Source organism: Nerophis ophidion, linkage group LG09 (genome assembly GCF_033978795.1).
Source record: "Nerophis ophidion isolate RoL-2023_Sa linkage group LG09, RoL_Noph_v1.0, whole genome shotgun sequence".
NCBI lineage: Eukaryota > Metazoa > Chordata > Actinopteri > Syngnathiformes > Syngnathidae > Nerophis > Nerophis ophidion.
Window position 1 is genome coordinate 45,915,097 of NC_084619.1, and position 25,534 is coordinate 45,940,630.

The window sequence follows — 25,534 nt, forward strand, 5'->3', positions numbered from 1 at the left end:
GTGCAAATAAAGATGCTTCTAAATCATTCTCCATGGTGGGAAATTAATTAATGGAGGACAAGGAATAGCTGTGCTACACTGCACACTATACGGGGAAATGTGAACCGTTAAAATAGAGCCCGAATGTAAACAGAAGTGGGTAGATCGATACAAATATTGAATACATGTATAGTAGATTATCAGTATATGGTCGATCCTTCAGTGATTAAATAAACATGGTTTTATTTAAAAACTTTGTAGCCAATTTTGCTATTGTTTACAACCTCAACTCAACTCTTACCATATGTTTAATGTTTTTTCCACAAAGTCACCAAAATCTTCAAAGAAAATCAAAGAAAATGTGAGGTTTTCGTGAAGTGATTAAGTTCAGAAATTTTTCATTCGTGTAAACTGCTTTTCAATCACTTTTGTATGTCTTGTATTATGGCTTTTCACCTGGCTAAGTTTGTTCACGATTCATTTTCTTTTTTTCCCAGGGAGATGACGGCCTGCCTGTACCTGGCTGTTGGAACAAAGTAAGCAAACATAGCATCACAGTGTGATACTAATGCTCACACTTTTCTAACATCATGTTTGAAATAACATTTTGCTTTTTGCTTTTTCCCTGCAGTGATAACTTTGGAATGGCTTGTGTAATTGTACATAGTATATTTATTTTTGTACTTTTCCCCTGTTATAACACATCACAGTCAAAATAGCTTAAAAACTTACCACAAATGTTTTGTACTATTTTTTTTAATATGTAAGAAGATGTATTTGACATGTATATCGTGCATCCCTTTTTTAACATGTTTGGCAGAGGAAGAATTAATTATTAGCAGTTACATATGCATGATATTTGTGCATACTGTGATGCTTTTTAACTTATTGTACTGTTCTGTTGGACTGGACCATGCTGCACTGAGTTGAGGCTGGAAAGATTCTTAAAGGCATTGAAAAAAAAGTCTTAGTTGAACTCTCCTCTTTAAAGTACAGTATTAAACATTATGTGTACTGTATACCAGTTTAAATGTTATTCCATGTTCATACAGTGCTGGAAAGCTGGCCTAAGTCTGCGCATTGATTTAAATTTGTTTGTTGTCGTGGGCTCATATTGTGCTAATGAATTCTTTATTTTTTTTGTTTTGTTTTTTTCAATTTAGTGCTGTCAGTGTTTTTATAGTAATTTTTCCCCATGGAAAATTTTAGCTCTGGCAATTTAGAACAATACAGAACAGCCTGGATCTGTTTGAAACTGATCACACATACGTTTAATACCACTAAAACAGTGGAAAAGTATACGCCCCTTGGACTGGCTGACTCCTGTCAACATAGGTGGCTGTTGACATAAATGGTTGAACACTTAAGCAGAACCAAATCTTGCCATAGCTGGCTCATTTGTCATTGACTTTGTCCAGAGACAGAAGTAAAATGGGCAATAATAAAGGACCTCTTAAAACTACGGCAGTTTTCCTCCATCTGTGCATATTTTTCTATTCACACTCGTTCTTTCATATATCTTATATAGCGGTGTCCCAAACCGCTATTAAAATCGGATATGGGTCCGACATCAGCAAAAATCTTGTTATGTGGGCTTGCATGTGAATAGTTTGATAAAAGTGCCCCGTTTACATTTTACTAGATCTAACTGTCCTTGTGGGATTTGGACGACTTTTTTTTTACAGATTAATGTGCCTTAAAATGCTTAATTTCGTGTAAACTTTTTTAAAAAGTTGCTGCAAAAATGTGATGCTTGTTATATTGTTCAATACAACTTTCCATCTATATCAATGTGGTGATTTCTATCCATCCATTTTCTACCGCTTGTCCCTGATTTGTGTAAGTAAATCGGAGATGGTGAGAAATTTCCATCTCACTCCAACCACTCTGTCAATGCAAATAAGGAAGTTCAGACATGGTGGGCGAAGCAGAGACACATTCGATAGGTCAGTTAGATCAGGGCTCAATGTTTTCCAGGCCAAGGACTCCAAAACTAAAGGAGAGATCAACCAGGTAACCCGTACTTATATCCTGAATAAAAGTGTGTTTTAAATCACAGGTAACTTGTTATTGTGCAACACTCGGGTGCATTTCAGGTTGTCCTCAGGTTTCGAAGGAGTTCTGTTACTCGGTAGTGAATGCTGCATCCCTCGCGCACACAGCTGGTGTGCAAATAATTGTGGAGCAATCTCTTTTATCAACTCTTCCATCTATTTGTTCACTTCAATGTGTTGATTTACTGTTATTTTAAACACATTTAAAACATTATTTTAAAAAAAAAAGTGGAAATATACTTTTAAAAAATAGTTTTTAAATATTCTCGATCCTTCCGCAGTCCCTCAGTCCTGTTGAAGGCTTGTGAGACAGTAATTGGATTGGTTAAATTTGCATGATTGCAACATTGCAAATACCTGAAGGGTCTGGTATAATGTTTGTATTTATTACATAGGGTTAAACATTTACAGTTGATCAATAGTTTTTTTGCGATATTAGCACCTAGTGGTAGGAAGCGTATGTGAAGAAAAAGTTGCAAGGACATTTTTAATAAATATTCACATCCTAATCATTTAGATTAAACCATGTACAGTATGTAGTTTTCCACCTAATGCCACAGGCTAAAAAACTGAAAGGGCTGTATTTTGACATCTTTAATATTAGACAAAGTGAAAAAGCAATAGAAATTAGATAATTGAAAAAGCTAGCTAGTACATATTTTGAGGGAAAAAAAAACAATTTTGGTTATTAGTGTTGCATTCTACTACTATGGTTTGTAGCCTTACCTCAGGATGCTGAGACATACTTGTTGATTCAAACAATATAGTGTGTTATTGTACCACAAGAGGAGCTAGCAAGGAGCAGCATATGTCAAAAAAATATTTGAGTCGCGAAGTCCCGAAAACACAAAGGTTCTGCTGAGAAAATGGTAAACAAAAAGCAGTGGGATAGAATAAAATATCTTTATTGTCATTGCAATAAAAACGGTTGGAAGAAAATTCCGGAGAACACCACGAAGAAAAAGCATTGCTTGAGAAACTCACCAAAGAATCCCTCAACCAATTTGAAAAATACAAGAAGCCCAAAAAGCGCTATTTTGTACAGTTTTTAAGTAACATACACACACGAGGGGATCCAGTTTGGTGGCTACAGGATTAGGTCTCTGCTTTTGCAGATAGTTTTGATGGCTTCATCTGGCCAGGATCATCAGCTCTCACTGGATCAGTTCGCAGCCGAGATTGAAGCAAATGGGATGAGAATCAGCACCTCCAAGTCCGAGACCATGATTCACGCGGGGAAAAGGGGTGGTGTGCCATCTCCGGGTTGGGGAGGAGATCTTGCCTTAAGTACCTCGTAGTCATGTTCATGAGTGGGGGAAGAGTGGATCTTGAGATCGACAGACGGATCGATGCGGCGTCAGCAGTGACGCTGTATCAATCTGTTGTGGTGAAGAAAGAGCTGAGCCAGAAGGCAAAACTCTCAATTTACCAGTCGATCTACATTCTTATCCTCATCTATGGTCATGAGCTTTTGGGTTATGACGGCAAGGAAAAGATCTCAGGTACCAGCGGTTTAAATTAGATTCCTCCTTCGGGTGGCGGGGCTCTCCCTTAGAGATAGGGTGAGGAGCTGTGTCATTCCTGAGGATCTCAAAGTGAAGCCACTGCTTCTCCACATCTAGAGGAGCCAGATGAGGTGGTTTGGGCATCTGGTCAGGATGCCCCCCGGACGCCTCCCTGGGGAGGCGTTTAGGGCACATCCAAGTGGTAGGAGGCCACAGGGAAGACCCAGGATACATTGAAGAGACTTTGTATTCCGGATGGCCAGGGAATGCCTCAGGATCCCCTGGGAAGAGGTGGACCAAGTGGCTGGGGAGATGGAAGTCTGTACATATATACAGTACAGGCCAAAAGTCTGGGCACACTTTCTCATTCAACGCGTTTTCTTTATTTTCATTACTATTTGCATTGTAGATTGTCACTGAAGGCATCAAAACTATAAATGAACACATGTGGAGTTACGTACTTAACAAAAAGGTGAAATAACTGAAAACATGTTTTTTTCTTCTAGTTTCTTCAAAATAGCCACCCTTTGCTCTGATTACTTTTTCGCACACTCTTGGCATTCTCTCGATGAGCTTCAAGAGGTAGTCATCTAAAATGTTCAGTAGAAGGCATCAAAACTATAACACGTGAAGTGAAAACCCTTCTACAAAGTAAATCGTCTTGAAAAAAAAAAACACAATAAAATGAGAAGGTGTCCAAACTTCGAAAAAAAAAAATGTTTTTTTTTATCAATCCAACAAACCACTACACAGCAATACCATAACAATGCAATCCAATTCCAAAACCAAACCTGACCCAGCAACACTCAGAACTGCAATAAACAGAGCAATTGAGGAGACACAAACACGACGCAGAACAAACCAAACGTAGTGAAACAAAAATGAATATTATCAACAACAGTATCCATATTAGTTATAATTTCAGCATAGCAGTGATCAAAAATCCCTCATTTACATTAAAAAAAAGAACAATAGTGTCACAGTGGCTTACACTTGCATCACATCTCATAAGCTTGACAACACACTGTGTCCAATGTTTTCACAAAGATAAAATAAGTCATATTTTTAATAGTTAAAACAAATTTACATTTTTGCAATCAGTTGATAAAACATTGTCCTTTACAATTATTAAAGCTTTAAAAAAAAATCTACTACTCTGCTAGCATGTCAGCAGACAGGATTTTAGCAGGATCTACCCCAATGTATTGAATGTATACAAAATCGTTTTAAATGGGAAAAATATCGTTTTTGAATCGAGAATCGTGTTGAATCGAAAAAATCTATATATTATCGAATCGTGACCCCATGAATCGATATTGAATCGGATCGCAACCCTAATATATATATATATATATATATATATATATATATATATATATATATATATATATATATATATATAAATCACCTTTGAGCCAAGACAAGTCTTGTTGTAGCATCGATCTTATTTCATGACAATTTCATCCAGGAGTACCATTGATTGAAGTGCTTTTCCTCACTGAGCTTAGCCAATTCACTTCCCAAGTGTTGAAGAAATGAATGCACTGATTGGCCTGTACTTTGATCAGTTATGACAAGGCTTTGTTTGGGATTGAATCACGTTGCCATGAGACTCCTTGGATCTTTGCCAACCATTGAATATTCATTGTTTTCTCACCTCCGCACAGCACTTTGCATTGATGCATGCCTTCGTCGGCAGCTAGTCTCCATTTTCTTTTCATCAATACTAAAAAAATGTTTGTTAAAAATGACAGTCATACATTCATTAATAAAACCCAACATGCTTTAAACTTGAACATTTAAGAAGTGCCAAATCATTATCAGCGTCATTATTTAGTATTTAGTTTTTTTTATGGCCTTATTTTTCTTATGTATGTTTTTTTTCTTTCAAACAAATTATATAATTGAATATTCTGTGATTGGTGGTCTTAAAAGCCAAATAAATAAACAAAATAAAACAGCTAATTAACATATATGCTAAAATAAAACGCTGCTAAATCTTTTTGAAGGCCAATGTTTTACTTACATTTAAATGCTTAGTATCAGTCATGCTTCGTTGTTGGCATGATGGATTACTTTACTAGCAGTACGCTACGAGTACGCCTGTTTGCACGCCGAGTGCTTGTGCTTGAGTCGGTGCCGAGTTTGCAATGGTGACATGATGTGAATCGTTACTCGGTAGAACTGACAGACTTTGGTCGGTACATATAAGAGTATCAATCAATCAATCAATCAATGTTTACTTATATAGCCCTAAATCACTAGTGTCTCAAAGGGCTGCACAAACCACAACACAAACCACTACGACACTACGACACTCGACAGTACCCATCCCTAAGTAAGACTACAGTCTTTATACTTGAAGATTACCATCAAACAAAACAAAACACAAAGTAGCAGTACAAAATGGTCCAAAATATTGCATTTATTACAAACAATGAATCTTTGTTATGGCAGCGAGGTATAGTGACAGGCAGAACAATTCAATTTGCTTCCACTTAATAGACAAATTAGAAAGGTATGGCATCAGAGGGTTGGTCTTGAACTGGATTAGAAGCTACTTAACCAACAGGAAGCAATACCTGAAGATAGGCAAACACACTTCCACAGAGCTGAAAATATTGTGTGGGGTACCCCAGGGTTCACTACTTGGACCAAAATTGTTCAATCTTTATATTATTGGCATTTGTAAAGTTACAAATAACTTAAAGTTAGTATTATTTGCAGATGGCATAACTGTGAGTTATTCAGGAGAGAACACACAAACGCTAATACAAATATTAACAGAAGAAATGAACACATTAAAAAGATGGTTTGACAAAAACAGCCTATCTTTGAATTTCAGCAAAACGAAAATAATGCTATATGGTAACAGTAGAAGAGAAAGTCAAACACAATTACAAATGTATGGAGTAGACACTGACAGGGTAAAAGAAAACATGATTTTGGGTGTAGAAATAGATGATAAAATGATTTGGAAACCTCATGTAAAAAATATACAACATAAGAGCAAGAAACACATCAGTAATGAATAAAGCAAAATATGTTCTAGACCACAAATCACTCTCATACAGTATGTTCACTCGTGTTACCATAAGTATTGTGCAGAAATATGGGGAAACAACTACAAATGTACACTTCATTCACTAACCGTGACAAAAAAGATCAATTAGAATAACAGATCATGCTGGATATAGAGAACATACAAACCCTTTATTTATTAACCTGCTACCCAAGAATGTACAACAATTCTTCTCAACAAAAGAGGAAAAATATATCTTTAGAGAAAAATGTAATTTAAAACATATGTATACTCGTACAACACTTACAACCTTTAGCATATCAGTATGTGGAATTAAATTATGGAATGGATTAACCAAATAAATCCAACAAAGCACCAATATGATCCAGTGTAAGAGATTGTTCAAACTACAAGTACACAGAACAAGAATTATGATTAACTTTTTTTTTTTTTATTGAGACAAAGATTATTGATGTATTTAGTATTTGTTAACTTACTATGGTATATTATTTATTTATTATTTATTTATTATAATTTTTTTGTCATGAAAAAGGGAGGTTTTTTGGGTTGGTGCACTAATTGTAAGTGTATCTTGTGTTTTTTATGTTAATTTAATAAAAAAATAAAAAACATTGCGGCCAGGTACAAATCGAGCTGCGGCTTGGTGGTTGGGGACCACTGTCGTATAGAACATGGATGGATTGATCGGATGCTTTTCTCAACACTCAAAGTATTGCTGCAACTGACTACTATTTTGATAGTTTATAGCCATCGGCTATCTTAACAATTAATAGTTGATACTAAGGGTGTGGGGAAAAAATCGATTCAAATACGAATAGAATTTAATATTTTGTGCGGTTCTGAATCGATTCTCTTTTTTTTAAAACTTTTTTTTTTTTTTTATCAATCCAACAAACCACTACACAGCAATACCATAACAATGCAATCCAATTCCAAAACCAAACCTGACCCAGCAACACTCAGAACTGCAATAAACAGAGCAATTGAGAGGAGACACAAACACGACACAGAACAAACCAAAAGTAGTGAAACAAAGATGAATATTATCAACAACAGTATCAATATTAGTTATAATTTCAGCATAGTAGTGATTAAAAATCCCTCATTGACATTATCATTAGACATTAATAAAAATAAAAAGAACTATAGTGTCACAGTGGCTTACACTTGCATCGCATTTCATAAGCTTGACAACACACTGTGTCCAATGTTTTCACAAAGATAAAATAAGTCATATTTTTGGTTCGTTTAACAGTTTAAACAAATTTACATTATTGCAATCAGTTGATAAAACATTGTCCTTTACAATTATAAAAGCTTTTTTTTTTTTTAAATCTACTACTCTGCTAGCATGTCAGCAGACTGGGGTAGATCCTGCTAAAATCCTATGTATTGAATGAATACAGAATCGTTTTGAATCGGAAACATATAGTTTTTGAATCGAGAATCGAATCGAATTGAAAAAATCGCTATTTTATTGAATCGTGACCCCAAGAATCGATAATGAATCGAATCGTGGGACACCCAAAGATTCACAGCCCTAGTTGATACTCATCAGCTACTTTAGCAATTAGTCGACTATTTGGATTATAAAGTGTATACATATTTAGTGGCTCTAATTTAGCCATTGACTTTTATTTATTTTCATTTTTTTCAACTTTTAAATTCAACTGGAGATATTTTAGGCATGTGCATACAAACAATAAATATGACTAATTAATTCATTAGCATGTATTTATACTATACTTATTTTGCTCATTCAGCTGTCGCAAAATAAAAATAATAATTAAACGTTTGTCTGTCCTTGCTTTTAAATGGGCAAAGTGTTAAAAAAATTTAAAAAAAATGTTCATGTACAAAAAAAAAAGGACAATTCAAATGGCAGCAGTAACAACAAACGATAAATCACCAAATGCTGCCCACTGCTCCCCTCACCTCCCAGGGGGTGATCAAGGGGATGGGTCAAATGCAGAGGACAAATTTCACCACACCTAGCGTGTGTGTGACTATTAGTGGTACTTTAACTTTAACTTAACTTTAAAATGCTCCTGTATCACAGACGTACTGTCATTAAAAAATAAACCTGCTTTGCAAAATGTGCAAGGTATTGATGTTTTTAACAAGAATAAGAGGAAAAGTTCCCACACTTTTGCCCTTTCTTCGCCTTCGATGTTGTTGACTCGCATCCCTTCGGAAAAACACAAGTAATGACGTCATTTGTTGTCGATATTTTTTGACAATGTCGAAGAATTGTTGCACCCCGACTTCACAGTGACCCATCACTCATTCACTACACATTCACACATGGATTGTGGTAAGCTAAATTTGTAGTCAGAGCTAGACTGATTGAAACGTGGCTGCTATTTGCGCCGACCACCACCAAACATTCAATCACATTCATACACCACTGGGAGCAAGGTGGTTGAAGTTTCTTGCCCGCCCAAGGACACAACGGCAGTGATTAGGATGGCGGAAGCTGGATTTATACCAGGATCTCTGAAGTTTCTGGACGACCGCTCTAAGATGTGAACTATGCTGCAAAGGTGTTTAATGTCTTCGAGGAGGTTTTCTACTAAATTGAAATGGACATTTTTTTTGTTTTGTTTGTGAGACAAAGTTAAATTTGCAATACATGGTTGGGAAATTTCCTCAGTATATTATCATATATTGGTAATATAATGTATTGGTAATATCCATACATGCCAACCCTCACGGATTTTCCGGGAGACTCCCGAAATTCAGCGCCTCTTCCGAAAACCTCCCGGGACAAATTTTCTCCCGAAAATCTCCCGAAATTCAGGTGGAGCTGGAGGCCACGCCCCCTCCAGCCCCGAGCGGACCTGAGTGACGTGTCGACAGTCTGTTTTCACGCCCGCTTTCCCAAAGTATAAAGAGCGTGTCTGCCCAATGACGTTATAACTGTAGAATGATCGAGGGCGAGTTCTTGGTTTCCTATGTGGGTTTATTGTTAGGCAGTTTCATTAAAGTCCTCCCAGCCCAGTAATAACACACATCAACTGCAGTCACATTTTCATCTTACCGTAAAGCAGTTCGTCTGCCGTAAGCTCCAATGTTGTGAACTTGTGACACTCTTAAACATGACAATACTACTGTACATAGAATAGAATAGAATGTAGAATAGAATGTATTTTATTTAATTCAGCACCACAGTTCGCTCACAATAAACAATTAAATACTAATAAAGAAAATAATATATATAATATATTAAATATATAATATTATATAATATGCATTATACAGTCTGATGGCTGTCGGTATGAAGGACTTCCTGTGTCGTTCCGTGTTACATTTTGGGAGTCTGAGCCTTCCACTGAACGTGCTCATTCTCTCCGCAAGGTCCGAGTGTAGTGGGTGGGAGGTGTTGTCCATAATGGCTATGCTAGACTTCTCTGCCAGAGAGTCTAGCTGTGGTTTGAAAAAAAGTGACAGAGAATACAACAAAGATGGACATTTCAACCCTTAACTCAACAATGAGTAGATGAGTGTTATGTGTGTGTATATGTGTAAATAAATGAACACTGAAATTCAAGTATTTATTTTATATATGTATATATATATATATATATATATATATATCTGTATATATATATGTATATATATATGTATATAATAAAATTAATATATATATATATATATATATAGAATTCACTGAAAGTTAAGTATTATATATATATATATATATATATAATATTTGACTCATAACCATGCCCCGCTCTCCACCCCCGACCACGCCCGTCCACCCCCCACCTCCCGAAACCGGAGGTCTCAAGGTTGGCAAGTATGGTAATATCAAGAACAAAAAGAGAAGCATCTTAGCAACATTGCACAGCAAAATAGTATTTAGCCACACAAGGAAGTGATGCATGGACCGGTTAGACCAGGGGTGTCAAACATAGGTTATATCCAGCCCACGGGATGAGTTTGCAGCATAAAAATGAGCCACATTTTTTGATGGAAGGAAACTGCTGTTGTAAATGTGTCCACTAGATGTCGCAATAGCAATTATTTATATCATTGTAGATTATGCTACATATGTCAAAAAAAAACATGCTAGTGCACCAATTGAGGAAAATGCGCAAACTAAATAAATAACATCCTGTAATTTGAGTTTTATATATTGTTTTATCTTGATAGATTGAAAATTAACACTATTGAGTTGACTGGTGAACATGATCACGTAATTTATTCAGAAAGTATAAATAACGACAAATAAAGTTAGAATACTATTAACCACGACATTATGATTTGTACATTTTCAAAATGTGCTTGTTCTATTTTTTAAACAAAGACAACAATCTGAAGTTGTTTTTGTTTTTAAGTTATCGTTCCGTGATTTTACCAGTCCGGCTCATTTGGGAGTAGATTTTTATCCACGTGGCCACCGATCTAAAATGAGTTTGACACCCCTGGGTTAGACTGCTACGATGCGCGATTTGCGAAATTGTGCAGCAAAGTTGTGGAGAATTAAGTTGTAATGTTTCTAATAATTTGCGATAATGGGTGTTATCGTGAAATCCTTAACGGTGTGTTTTGTGACATTTTTTCTTAATCGGTGTGTTAAAAGTAGTTAGAAAACCTTCAAAAGTGGAGAGGAGCCTTGGTTGCACCCCACTTATTAAATCAGTTTTACATTGCGACCAAGCTATTTTCTGATATTTACTTAATCAGATGGTCAATATCTTGATATTTGAAGGCCAATGTAAGCTCTGAGAGCAAAGGGAATATCTTTTTAGAAACATTTCATCTCAGCTTCTCTACCCCTAGTGTGTGTGTGACAATCATTGGTACTTTAACTTTAACTTAAATGTGTTGAAATTCAGGACTAACTTGGAGCTGGTTTGCAGTGTGCCTAATCGATAATGCACTTTGAGTCATACTTTATGTGCTACACTGCATGTGCTGAATGAGGTGAGTAATTATTGTTTCCTTTTTAAGCTGTTTTTAGTTTACACACATGAAGTACTGTGCATTGGGGAAAATTAGTATTTTATCCCCTGCTGAATACAATAGGAACAGTACACCATTTTCTTAGCAGCTTAATTGTTACAGAGGGAATAATGTCAAGTGCGTAAAAAATAAAAAGGTTATGAATGACATTAGATTGAGGGAAACAGTATTTGATCTCATACCAAGCAGCCAAACTAAAGGTTTGTGTTTACTAATACATGTGCAAACTTGATAGCACACACAAAGCTGATCTGCTAAACTTGTGCACAGTGGAATGCATTTGTTCAGCGAGCAGAATAAGGCGTGCAATCCATTTTGCGTCTCTGTCTTCATGAATATGCAAAATATATGCTGATGATCAAAACAGCCACTATACTAGCAGGAAAAGATGCAAATATAACTATTTAGCAAACGCAATGTGGTTTATCAACACTTAAATGGGGGTACGCGTACCCCTGGAGGTACTTGAAGGTATGCCAAGGGGTACGTGAGATTTTTTTATATATTCTAAAAATACCAACAATTAAAAAATCCTTTATAGATATATGTATTGAATAATAATTCAACAAAATATGAATGTAAGTTAATAAACTGTGAAAAGAAATGCAACAATGCAATATTCAGTGTTGACAACTAGATTTTTTGTGAACATGTTCCATAAATATTGATGTTAAAGATTCATTTTTTTGTGAAGAAATGTTTAGAATTAAGTTAATGAATCCAAATGGATCTTTATTACAATCCACAAAGAGGGCACTTTAAGTTGATAATTACTTCTTTGTGTAGAAATATTTATTTATAATTTAATCACTTGTTTATTTTTTAACACATTTTTAGTTATTTATATATCTTTTTTTCCAAATAGTTCAAGAAAGACCACTACAAGAGTAATATTTTACACTGTTATACAATGTAATAAATCAGAAACTGATGACATAGTGCTGTATTTTACTTCTTAATCTTTTTTTTTCAACCAAAAATGCTTTGCTCTGATTAGGGGGTACTTGAATTACAAAAATGTTGACAGGGGGTACATCACTGAAAAAAGGTGGAGAAACATTGGGTTGGAGTGTCCACCCTGAGATCGGTACGTTGTGAGTTCAAACCCCGGCCGAGTCATACCAAAGACTATAAAAATGGAAACCATTACCTCTCTGCTGGGCACTCCGCATCAAGGGTTGGAATTGGGGGTTATATCACCAAAACGATTCCCGGGCGCGGCCACTGCTGCTGCCCACTGCTCCCCTCATCTCCCAGGGATGAACAAGGGCATGGATCAAATGCAGAGGACAAATTTCACCACACCTAGTGTGTGTGTGACAATCATTGGTACTTTAACTTTAACTCATCACTGTCTTGGAGAAGAATTTTGTGTATTATTTAGCACATTTGAAATGGATTCACAAACGGACAAATTTACACATGGCTGTAAAAGAGCAGTGCTCGCGCTCTACTGACACACGATAGACAGCGAATACTACGTGTGTGTTTCAACATATTATAAAATACTAGAGACATTGTATATTCAGCAACATCCTTTTATAATTTCACAGCAGCTAGATCAGGGCTCCGCAACCTTTTTTTCCACCAGGGACCGGTTTAATATTTTTAAGAACTGGCTTTCTACATGTGGCAGATAAAAACAGCAAAAAAAAATTTGCATGAAAAATTAGCTTTGGCCTACAATCTGGCACAAGAAACATTGTATATGTCCATTAAAGTGCATTATTCCATGTACTATAACAAAGGAGTTGTGTTAATATGCATCTATTAATAAGCTTATTGGTGTGTTTAGTGGGACAGGCGAAAGTTAAGTCAGAGAAAATGCGGTATTTTATAAATGAATTAAATGTTCTGTGCGGTCTGGAAGCATATGCACACCACTGTGCCAGATGACTTAAAGGGGTTGATTAAAACAACTTCAGTTGATGTGTTTTGGTGTCATTATATATATATTTTTTTAATGGCATTAATTTATTCACAAATAATATATTTTAAACATATATCTTATATGATAAAAACATATTTAAAAACATATTTAAATATGCAATGTTTGCATCTTGAGCACAGTACTGCAGCCTCCCACCCATGAACCTTCAGTGATAAAAGAAAGAAAGAAAAAAAAAGTTGCGTCAACTCGGAATGGGAAATCGAAATCCTGTTCTTGTTCAGAACTGATTCTCAGTTTATCAATTCCTTGGAATCGCTTGCCAATTTTCTAAAAAACAATTCCCTTAACGATAACGGTCTGTCACTTCCAAAGACATGCACCTGGGGATAGGTTGATTGGCAACACTAAATTGGCCCTAGTGTGTGAATGTGAGTGTGAATGTTGTCTGTCTATCTGTGTTGGCCCTGCGATGAGGTGGCGACTTGTCCAGGGTGTACCCTGCCTTCCGCCCGATTGTAGCTGAGATAGGCGCCAGCGCCCCCCGCGACCCCGAAAGGGAATAAGCGGTAGAAAATGGATGGATGGATGGATGTAATGTGCATGGTGACACCAAACAGCAAAATGGTAGCGCCCGATGGAACAAATGCTCTGGAGTTGACTACAACTTACAAAAAAAGACTGGAGCAGCGTTACATGTAATAATTATAAAATTGCTGTTTCATCAAGAGGAGGACGTACAAGCAATAACTATAGATAAAAGCTGCATTTTTGAACCAGGTCGATGTCAACGCAGCAGAAGTAACGCGAGCATGTCATCTGCCGTAAATACAACAGGTACTAACTCAGCGCTTATCATGTCAGTGCTAGTACCTGTTCAATTGAATTTGATGCCTTCTCATTTAGATGAGCAAGACGAGAGACAGATTCTCACTGGCTCCGAGGCGAGCAAAAAGTACTCGCTCCAGTTCAGGTCTGCCGCTAACGTCTATTTCGCTGCGGCAGGGAAGCGTACACGCAGGACAGTCAAGCTGTGAAAAAATTGTGGTCAAACCTTGCACAAATTTGCAACAGTAGACACTCCTGGTTTTAAGGAGGTGAATGTTCAACTGTTGTCGGTAGAAAGTTGCATATTTACATGAAAGTTTCTTGTGGTTTCAATTTCCTGGATATGCATTTTCACTCAGTCATTTCCATCATAAGGGTAAAACTCATAAACCTTGAATATGACGTTAAAGTCAATTCAGGTCAGCAATTCAGCTTCTAATGTGAAGCTAAAATGTGATATTAACTCATTTGTTACATGCAAAGTGAGATATGTCAAAACTAGATGTCCCCTCTTTTTTTTTTTTTTTTAAACTTAGCAAAATGTCACAGGTACAGTAGGAGCATGATAAAGTGAATATGCAGTAAATGAGAGTCCTACATATATTTAGACGGTCAGAAATTGAAAATATTAGAGACATCGTCTATTCAGCAACATCCTTTTATAATTTCATAGCTGTTAGATCAGGGTTCCGCAACCTTTTTTCCGCCAGGGACCGGTTTAATGTATGCATTATTTTCACAGACTGGCTTTCTACATGTGGCAGATAAAAACAGCAAAAAAATGAGCCTAAAACACACAATAATCCTCGTTTAAATAAGGCGATCTGCACCACTTTTCGATTGCACAAGCAATGTTAATGGATCACACGCTACACGCTCACAAATAGTACACGCTATTCTGTAGCTTGTACACACTGTTCAACAAAGTATTTAGATCTTAGTAAGTCAGGCCCTATGTGTATAGAATACACCTGTCACACAAACACTCTCTTCATTAAAATGTTTACACCATCATGGGCAAGACCAAAAAGCTATCTCCAGGACAAGATTGTCAACTGGCACAAGACTGGAACTGGAATTGAGCACACATTTGGCAATCAACACCTGAATATCTCTCAAAAGACCACAAGGAAATGTATGATGTGGTCACATGACAACCAAATGGAAATCATCAGGTGAACTGGCCTTGTTTGTTTTCAGGAGGAATGTTGAATAACGACAACACTACTGTCCAATAATATAATACAATATACTGTAATGTAATATCAATATGGGATCAGAACACACATTTTGTACCTGTGTTGATAGCAAAAAAATATACCTACTACAACAAATGGTTTGTTCCACTGTATTTTAGTACAAACCCCGTTTCCATATCAGTTGGGAAATTGTGTTAGATGTAAATATAAATGGAATACAATGATTTGCAACTCATTTTCAACCCATATTCAGTTGAATATGCTACAAAGACAACATATTTGATGTTCAAACTGATAAACATTTTTTTATTTGCTAATAATCATTAACTTTAGAATTTGGTGCCAGCAACACGTTGGGAAAAGTGTAAATAAATACTGATAAAGTTGAGGAATGCTCATAAAACACTTATTTGGAACATCCCAGAAGTGTGCAGGCTAATTGGGAACAGTTGGGTGCCATGATTGGGTATAAAAACAGCTTCCCAAAAATTGCTCAGTCTTTCACAAGAAAGGATGGAGTGAGGTAAACCCCTTTGTCCACAACTGCGTGAGCAAATAGTCAAACAGTTTAAGAACAACGTTTCTCAAAGTGCAATTGCAAGAAAGTTAGGGATTTCAACATCTAAGGTCCATAATATCATCAAAAGGTTCAGAGAATCTAGAGAAATCACTCCACGTAAGCGGCATGGCCGTAAACCAACATTGAATGACCATGACCTTCGTATCAAAACCCGACATCAATCTCTAAAGGATATCACCACATGGGCTTAGGAACACTTCAGAAAACCACTGTCACTAAATACAGTTCGTCGCTACATCTGTAAGTGCAAGTTAAAGCTCTACTATGCAAAGCGAAAGCCATTTATCAACAACATTCAGAAAGGCCGCCGGCTTCTCTAGGCCCGAGATCATCTAAGGTGGACTGATTTAAAGAGAAAAAGTGTTCTCTGGTCTGACGAGTCCACATTTCAAATTGTTTTTGGAAATATTCGACATCGTGTCATCCGGACCAAAGGGAAAGCGAATAATCCAGACTGTTATCGACGCAAAGTTCAAAAGCCAGCATCTGTGATGGTATGGGGCAGGGGCGTCGCCAGACATATTTCACTGGGGCACGTGCCCCACTGTTGATCTGCAGTGCCCCAGTAAAAATTTCACCATTAAAAAAAAACGCTTCAGAGTTTTAAGTCTACATAACATAGACAACAGCGCACATACTACTTAGTATGGTAATTGATTGCTACTGTATTCACTCCACGAAACAATGAGCACATGGCTACTTAATATGGTAATTCATTCACGTGTGGATCGCAACTTCGGTTGAGAGACAGAGAGAGAGAGAGGCGATGCGAATCACTGTGTGAGGTAGGTAACGTTAACCAACAACAATTTGTTAATTACATTATTTTGATTTTGATTTGACTCAAACTGTAACTCCTAGATGGATATCAGAAAGTTATTCACCCGCAGCAGAAAAGAAGCAGCAAGAATGAGAGATGTAAGTGAAGTCCTAGCTAGCTAGGCAACATCATTGTCTTAAGTTGATGCTAAGTTAGCTAGCGTTCTTCCTTGCATCAAGACAAACATATTCATTTGCTGTACGAGCTGTCGGGGGAATTTCCAATGAACATGAAACATAATGTTGGTTATTGTCTGCTGGTTCTGCATCAATGATGATTTGGAGTAAGCATGTGTGAGTCGAGTGCTTCTCAAATGGTTTATCTTCAGGAAGAAAAACATTTTTCCATATCATCAAGTCGTGAGCCAAATTTTTAAATCATTCAAGTTTATTTCACAGAAAAATAGCACAGTAGACTTGTCTTGTTAATCGGTGTGACTTTGAGTAAAATAATCTTGTTTTGTCACCAGAAAAATGGCTACAGCTAAAGCATCTGGTTTTGTTTCCAGACAAAATAGTAACATTTCTGTATTTGTTTTCAGAAAGATGGCTGAAAATATCGGGTTTTGTTGCCCCATTTAGATTTTTTTAAAATATATTTCCATGTCTGTCCTGAGTCCTCCTCCAACTTGTTAGTCGGTTTGCCTTTTGCTAAAATACTCACTAATAGTCACTAGAAAAAAGGCTAAAATAATCTGGTTTTGTTGCCACAATTTGATTTTTTTCTCCCTAAACTTTTTTTTTTTTCATGCACACATGTGACTGCGACTCACTGAAAATGACACACAATCCACTTTTATGTCACGAGCCAGCAGTTGGGAACCACTGGTAAACTGTATAACAGTTACTGTAATATTTCCATGTCCATCCAGAGTGATTGACCACTTTGCAAAAATGAAAAGGAGACGTTACAGTTTACTTCTCAGAAAATGATTTCCTGAACAGACACACAACAGTTGTTCATTTATTCTACCACTGTGGCTTTATTGTTTTGTGTATATTTTATAGTTTTGTGTATCTGAAATAGGATTAGCCACATTGCCATAAATGGAAATTAAATAATATAAAAGAACCCAGACATGTAGAGGTGCTTTATTTTTTGTTTTACTTTTGTAGATGTTAAATTTGCAGATGATTACTGCAATATATATTTCAAAAAGATTCATTGCTCTTCCTTTTTGCTTTTACTAGTAGCAGTGTAGAAGTCTGGCGTAAAAAAGTGCACAAGTAGGTCAAATGCATTAGTTAATTTCAGGTGGTTAATCAAAGATCCATACAACATCATCTGATATGATTTCATAGTTTAAAGCACTATTTATGTATTTTTTATGATAAATAAGTGCTAAAAATGTTTTTGCTTGCGCGCTTTGCAAGCTCAAATGAATTATTTGTGCCCCAGGTGTGCCCCAGTACAGTATTAGGTCTAGTGACGCCCCTGGTATGGGGGTGCATTAGTGCCCAAGGCATGGGTATCTTACACATCTGTGAAGGCACCATTAATGCTGAAAGTTACATACAAGTTTTGGAACAACATATGCTGCCATCTAAGCGCCGTCTTTTTCATGGACGCACCTGCTTATTTCAGCAAGACAATGCCAAACCACATTCAGCACGTGTTACAATAGTGTGGCTTCGTAAAAAAAAGAGTTTGGGTACTTTCCTGGCCCGCCTGCAGTCCAGACTTGTCTCCCGTCAAAAATGCGTGGCGCATTATAGAGCGTAAAATACGACAGCGGAGACCCCGGGCTGTTGAACGACTGAAGCTCTACATAAAACAAGAATGGGAAATAAATCCACTTTCAAAGCTTCAACAATTAGTTTTCTCAGTTCCCTGACTTTTATTGAGTGTTGTTAAAAGAAAAGGTGATGTAACAGTGGTGAACATGCCCTTTCCCAACTACTTTGGCACGTGTTGCAGGCATGAAATTCTAAGTTGATTATTATTTGCAAAATCAAATAAAGTTTATGAGTTTGAACATCAAATATCTTGTCTTTTTAGTGCATTCAATTAAATATGGGTTGAAAAAGATTTGCAAATCATTGTATTCCGTTTATATTTACATCTAACACAATTTCCCAACTCATATGGAAACGGGCTTTGTAAAAGACTTAACAAACCCAGCATGGGATCAAATACTTATTTTTTCCCACCCTATTTGCTACATATAAAATTACAGAAATTTGTAAGCATTGAACTCTGATTGTAGTCTTTTGTGCGCCAACGTGTGTTTGTTGACACATGTTTTTTTTTTCATCTTTCAAGGGCCAACATCCCTTCCAACTGGCTAAGAAGTAAGGGAGTGGCCCGTGGAACCACCCGACAGAAGACTTGAAGGCGTTCTGAGAGATCTTTGAGTTTTTACCAGAACCTTGAGCCACCATGACAATGCTGGACACAGAGTCGGTGACGTTGGAGCTGGACAGTGGGGCTCCATGACTCCACCATGACTCAGAAGTTAGATGCCATTGCTTGTCACAAATATATCCATTTACTGATATCAATCAGCAAACCAAAACACACGATTTGTTTTGGAATTACATGAACAGTGGAAAGCAGCTGACTCGTATCCAAGATGACATAAAAACTTCACAAGGTAGAGCCTATAGATTATTCCTTCTTTATGTTCTCCCACTCACTGCCTTCTATAGAACAACCTTCTACAGCAGCTATAGTATTTTAATATTTAAACAGTCCGATGTATAGAATGTGTCCTGAACCCATACATAAAATGCTTTGTATGGAAGTGTTGACATACAAATGATTGTAAGTATTGTACAATATCAATCAAAATATGTATAAATGTGTTCAGTCGTTGTATATAGATCGCACATATCATACTCTGCGGAACTTACTACTCAAAATAAGATGCATTGCATGTGCATTTATTTATTTGCTTTTCAGATATTAAGTTTTGCTAATAGCAGGGGTGTCCAAACTGCAAAAATGGGGGAGGGGATTGCCAAAAGGCTGAAAGGGATGAGAAGAAATATGCTTTCAAAAATACATAAGAAATCAAACATATGTGTTAATTGTGGCTTGGTTAATGAAGAGGCGACAGGAGCAGTTATCTTACCAGCCAGAAAGGGGGGTATAGATTTATTCTCCGTGCATAACATACAAACATTCTCCAATACACCTTTTAAAAAAGGAACCTACATGAAAAAGGACTGACAGTGTTTGACACGTACTTTCCTGTTTCTCTGAAAACTCTAGCGCAGCAAAGCATTCCTGTTTTCATCTTGACTATTGTTTGAATACTCTGAAGTTAACACATACATATATTTTTCCTCTCTACCTAAAGTATATCCACACAGGTATATCTACTGTATCTTTAAAAAAACTATATATATATGTAAGCTGCGGGCAAGTTTTGGTTTTGAAATGTCAGTCTAGGTGATAAATTCTTGTGTCAAATGAGTAGAGATTAGTAGTGATTTGACAGAATTTACATTATATGGAAAGGGGTGTTTGGAGACCTGGCCTTGAACATGAACATACAATCCTAGTTTATTATTGGCACTTTTCTGGGCTGACCCTGTGCAAGTTTTCAGACTGAACTGATATTGTTTGTCGTTCATCCTGCACAGCTTGTCCATGTGAAGACGATGATGAGCACTAACGGCTGATGGACACAAACCTACTGGTATTTATTTTTAACCATTAAGAATGGACTTATGCTGTCTTTAAATTGAAGTGGAGTGGTCATTGTTTTTTTCACGACACCTAGTGCTAAACACAGCGCAGGACTGCTTGTATCGGAGATTATACCACCCGTATTTGTTTTTTGGGGATATCACACTGGTATATATTGTTAAGTGAGGTTTAATCACATGAGATCATGTCATTGCCTTTGATTAGTTAGTTTATTAGGTAGTCAGTTAATGTGTTACTTAGTTTGTCCGTTTGCTAGCCAGTTCACAGTGTTATTTTCAGGAAACCTTTTAGGGGTTATGGGAACAACTGATGACATTTTGGGCCTAATCCAAATTATTTTTACAAAATTGTCTACATTTCCGTCAGGACATTCAACATCTGTATGTTAATGCTAGCGTTCTCGCAGAGACAAAGATAGTGAATACTGACAAGAGTGTTCACTCAGTTTCTTTCATTCCGCTATTGATAAGTCGAAGCGTTACAGGTGTATTTTCATCCAACTTTCAAGAAATGTCTGAAGCGGGTAAAAGGAACAAGTGATTACATTTTAGGACTGACACTGATCATTTATTTTACGTTACTTTATTTTTAAAGTTCAAGCTTTAAAGTGTATGTTTGCTAGTGGCCCCTCTTCCACCGACCGAGACAAAAACAGTGGATGACTAACAAGAGGATTCACTTTGTCCATTTCTTTCATTCCGCTTTTTATAGATCAAAACTTTAGAAGCATATTTTGATGAAACATTAAAGAAATATTAGAAATGAGAAAAGCAACAACAAATCACGTTTCGAGACTGATCTGGATCACTTCTAATGTTACTTTACGTTAAGGTTGCAAGCATCACCTTAATGTGTGTTTATGCGAGTGGCCCCGCCTCCACCCACAGAGACAAAGACAGTTGATGACTGACAAGAGTGTTCACCCTCTTTCTTTCATTTTTCTAAATGATATGAGCATATTTTGAGAAAACTTTCAGGAATTGTCATTAATTGAATGGGTAGCAATTGATTATATTTTGAGCCCGATCCAATCATTTATACTACATTACCTTGCGTTTATGTTACAAGCTTCAACTTCTGTGTGTGTGTATACTAGCTGTCCTGCAGAGACAAAGATAGCAGAGGCTGACAAGATTGTTCACTCAGTTTCTTTCCCTCCATTACAGACAGTAAATTTTTCAAAGAACTGTCGGAAATGGTAAAAGGAACTGATTAGATCTTGGGGCTGGGTCGAATCATACACTTTTTACTACGTTACTTTACAATCTTCAACTTCTGTTTGCGTATGCAAGCGGCCCTGCCTTCACCCACAGAGACAAAGAGAGGTGATGACTGACAAGAGTGTTCACTCAATTTCTTTAATTCCGTTATGGATAGCTCAAAAAGTTTTTACTCATTACCACGAATCGGATTTTGCAAAAACTTGTGAGCGATAATGATGAAGTTAAAACTACAACACACGTCGCCATAAACGGACACATTTTTGACCGAAATGACCCCTCTGGCTGGTAAATTGTATGTCAACAAAAGCGACTTAAGCAGTTTTTGGTAATAAAAACACTGGATCAGGACAGGGTAAGCTTAGACGGGGTGTCGACAAAAACGTGTTCCCATGTAGTAATATTGTCCATTTAATGTACTTCTACAAATTATTAGCTACAGTACATGCAAAAAGAGGAATGTACAATTTGTTGTTTTTTTGGTTTCTCATCAGAACCTTGTTTTATTATTATTGTATTTGTCTTCATTTCCTTTAGTTCCCATTGTATATATGTGCTATGTGATACAATTCAGTTCAATTCAGTTCCATGTGAAAGGTACCAAATAATCTGATCTGCGTGAGCTCGATCCAAATTGAAACTGAATTATTCTGTTTATTTGAAAGTTTATTTTCATAAGATCCATGAATGTATATAGAGCAGCAATGATGGAATGTGTTTTTTTTTTTTTACTAGTTTAAGTGTTTTAGCGAGAAGTTGTAGGAAATGTGCTAAAAGGTAAAGGAAAAATATGTTAACAATAACACATATTTATGACTGTACACATTTCATTTGTGAGACAGGTTTTTTTTTAACAAAAAGTAACTTTTTGGCATTTTTGAGCATATATTTAATTGTCAAATATATGCCCTGCTGAGTTGTTAAAATCACTGAAATTGTGAGACTTTAAAAAGTGATGAAATTAACTTTTAAATGACTAAAAGATTATGATAGTTATTGTAGGGTTCAGCTTTTAGTGTAAAGCTTTATAATTAACAACTCAACAGATGAATCAAATGTATAATAATAACCCTAACCCTTTATTTCTTTTTAAGTTGTGTTATATTCAACAGCACAACTTGACGTCCTGTGTTTTTTGTATGTTTTACTTTTATTCTGATAATAAGTTTATTGGCCAGTCCAGTAATGTTGAAATATAAGTGACAATTAGTGTATCCATGAAAAGTCGCACAGTGTGGAAAATTATTCATATTTGATCCCCAGCTGTATTTTCCCCTAGCATAAACACATCAACAGTTTAAAAGAGTACAATAGTGTAAAAGAAATCCAGCAAAAATAGCATGAAATAAAAGTTTTTATTTTATTTTATTTTATTTGAGTAAGTTAAATAAGTATTTGACCACAAAATAAAATGTGACTCAACACCGTGGTTTCATGTAGTTGTAGGACTTGTAGTAGTGTATTTGTAGTTTCTTATAGTTGTAGTACTTGCCAAAGTGGGCTTGTAGTAGTGTACTTGTAGTTACTTATAGATGTAGTACTTGTAGTTTATTTTAGTTGTACTAGTAGTAGTGTACTTGTAGTTTGTTGTAGTTTGTAGGATTTGTAGTATTGTAGGCCTACTTGTAGTTTGTTGTAGTACTTGTATTAGAGTACCTGTAGTTTTATTTATTTGTAGTCCTTGCGGCAGACTACTTGAAGTTTATTTTAGTTGTGGTACTTGCAGTAGAGTACTTGTAGTTGAGTACTTGTTGTAGAGAACTCACAGTTTTCTGTTGTTGTAAAATTTGTAATAGTGTACTTGTAGTTGCTTGGACTTGCTGTATTATATTTATTGTTGTAGTACTTGTAGTTTCTTGTAGTCGTAGTATTGGGGTTTCTTTTAGTAGTGCACCTGCAGGAGTAGTGTAGTCATAGTTACAGTACTTGCAATTGTAGTACCTGTAGTAGTGTAGTGTACTTGTAGTTTCTTGTAGTTGTAGGACTTGCAAAAGTGTACTTGTACTTGTCCCTGAGAATAGTTATTTGGTCTTGCCTATAGTGATGTGGATTTGGTTGTTTAAGAGAGTATATACGTGTGATGAGAATATATCTGCAGTACTCTGCTAATTTGTGTGTTTCATGGACACATAAACACTCTGTCACATTCTCATGTAACCTTTATTTAATCTTTTTAACAATGTAATTAACCTACCATAAAGATGATGGACTGTTAATAACTCTGTAGAAGTGAAAAATTACTGAATCAGCAGCAGGGGATCAGATAGTAATTTTCTCACTCAGTACGTGTTCGTGCACTAAATTAGTCCGATTTCTCAAATAGTTCGACTTTAAATAAGCTTCCTTCATTTTTTTAAGGACCGGCAAGTAGATACCATTTAATAAAATCAGCAATAATTGTAAAGAATGGCAGACTGTTTATTTTATTTGCCAAACAAATTAAAAATACAGAACATTTTGAAGTGCATCGATGGTAGAAAAAAAGATTACTTAAGAAGATAATTAAGGAAATGTATAATGCCGGCTTAATTCGGACTCCCCAAAAAATTAAAAATGTTACAAAAAGAAAATGAAGCAGGGATAAAACAGGTGAATAATAAAGTGTGCACAAACCTCTTCACGCTGCATTTGAGCAAGCCAACTGACTAACTTTTCGCACAACAGGCAAGATAGTCCAGAACAATAGCAACCTTCCTCTGGATATCAGTCGGGGACGGACCGTCTTTTACTATTTTTTTCTTTTTTTTTCTACTTGAGAAATCAGACTAATTTAGTGCAAAAAAGCGTATTGAGTGTTGTCAAGTTAAGTGATCTAGATCTAGTGATCTAGAAGTAAATTAAGTGATCTAGCTGAGAAGTGCTGAATCATGTCCATGATTTGTAAATAAAGTAAAAAGTACTAACATGTTTTTTTCATATCAGATTATTTTGATGTCCATAAAGTACAGCTAATGTTGTTTATAAAACAAGCAACAATCTTTTAAATTTATATTTTTTAATCTCATGAGTCAAATATGGTCAACAAGGGCATTATTGTGACTTTGCATGATTTTGATGTCATTTTATTTTCCGTTATTAATAATATGCACATTTGTATAAACTATATTAGACTTTTTTTCCCTTCATGGTTGATGGGAGGATTTCTATGCTATCATGACATTGAATTGATGTGTACGTATTTGTTTCTTTGACATTCAATGTAACTTCCAGCCAGTTGAGGTATTTACTAAATACCTTAAAGATGAGGAAGGTGAAGTATTTTTTATATATAAAGTAAGGATATTGACTTTGTTTTACATTTAGGTTTTTACTTATCTTTTATTTTCACAATGGCAGCTGTCATCACTGAATGCCAAACAGATTTTACTCTGTCACGATATGAAAATAAAAAACATTTTCATGTTCAGCATATTGTGTGTTGTGTGTGTTTCAAAGAGGACATACGGGTCTACAAATAGTAGACTTTACTAAACAGTTCCATAAAAGCATAATATGCTTTTATTGATATGACTTGTACAAGGTGCTGTTTATTGTCCATTCTTAACATGTTAAGAATGGTGTTAGGGCGAAGACAGGGGGAAGGAGACGGCACAACAGTGGAAGTCCAACTCAATTATTTATTGAGTAATTTATGATTACGTAGGGTGTGTATGCTACTATGTGTTTGAGTGTGAATTATGTGCTGAAATTAACATATACAAATATCATAAGGAAGGTTGTCATGCGTGTTGGATGGTGGCATCCAAAACCAGAGGGAAAAGGCAAAAGCAGTCCGGTGTCCAGGCGTAATAGTGGG

General features: G+C 36.1%; 1 protein-coding gene across 1 annotated transcript in view; it reads left to right on the top strand.

The window, feature by feature from the left end:
* The window catches only part of col13a1 (collagen, type XIII, alpha 1), a 151,158-nt gene extending 126,011 nt beyond the window's left edge, over nucleotides 1–25,147 (top strand). The window contains exons 37-38 of the mRNA XM_061911054.1: nucleotides 477–515; nucleotides 19,127–25,147. Of these exons, the coding sequence (XP_061767038.1) occupies nucleotides 477–515; nucleotides 19,127–19,159 (72 nt within the window). The 3' untranslated portion in view covers nucleotides 19,160–25,147. The remainder of the gene's footprint in view (nucleotides 1–476; nucleotides 516–19,126) is intronic.
* The last annotated feature ends 387 nt before the right edge of the window (nucleotides 25,148–25,534 follow it).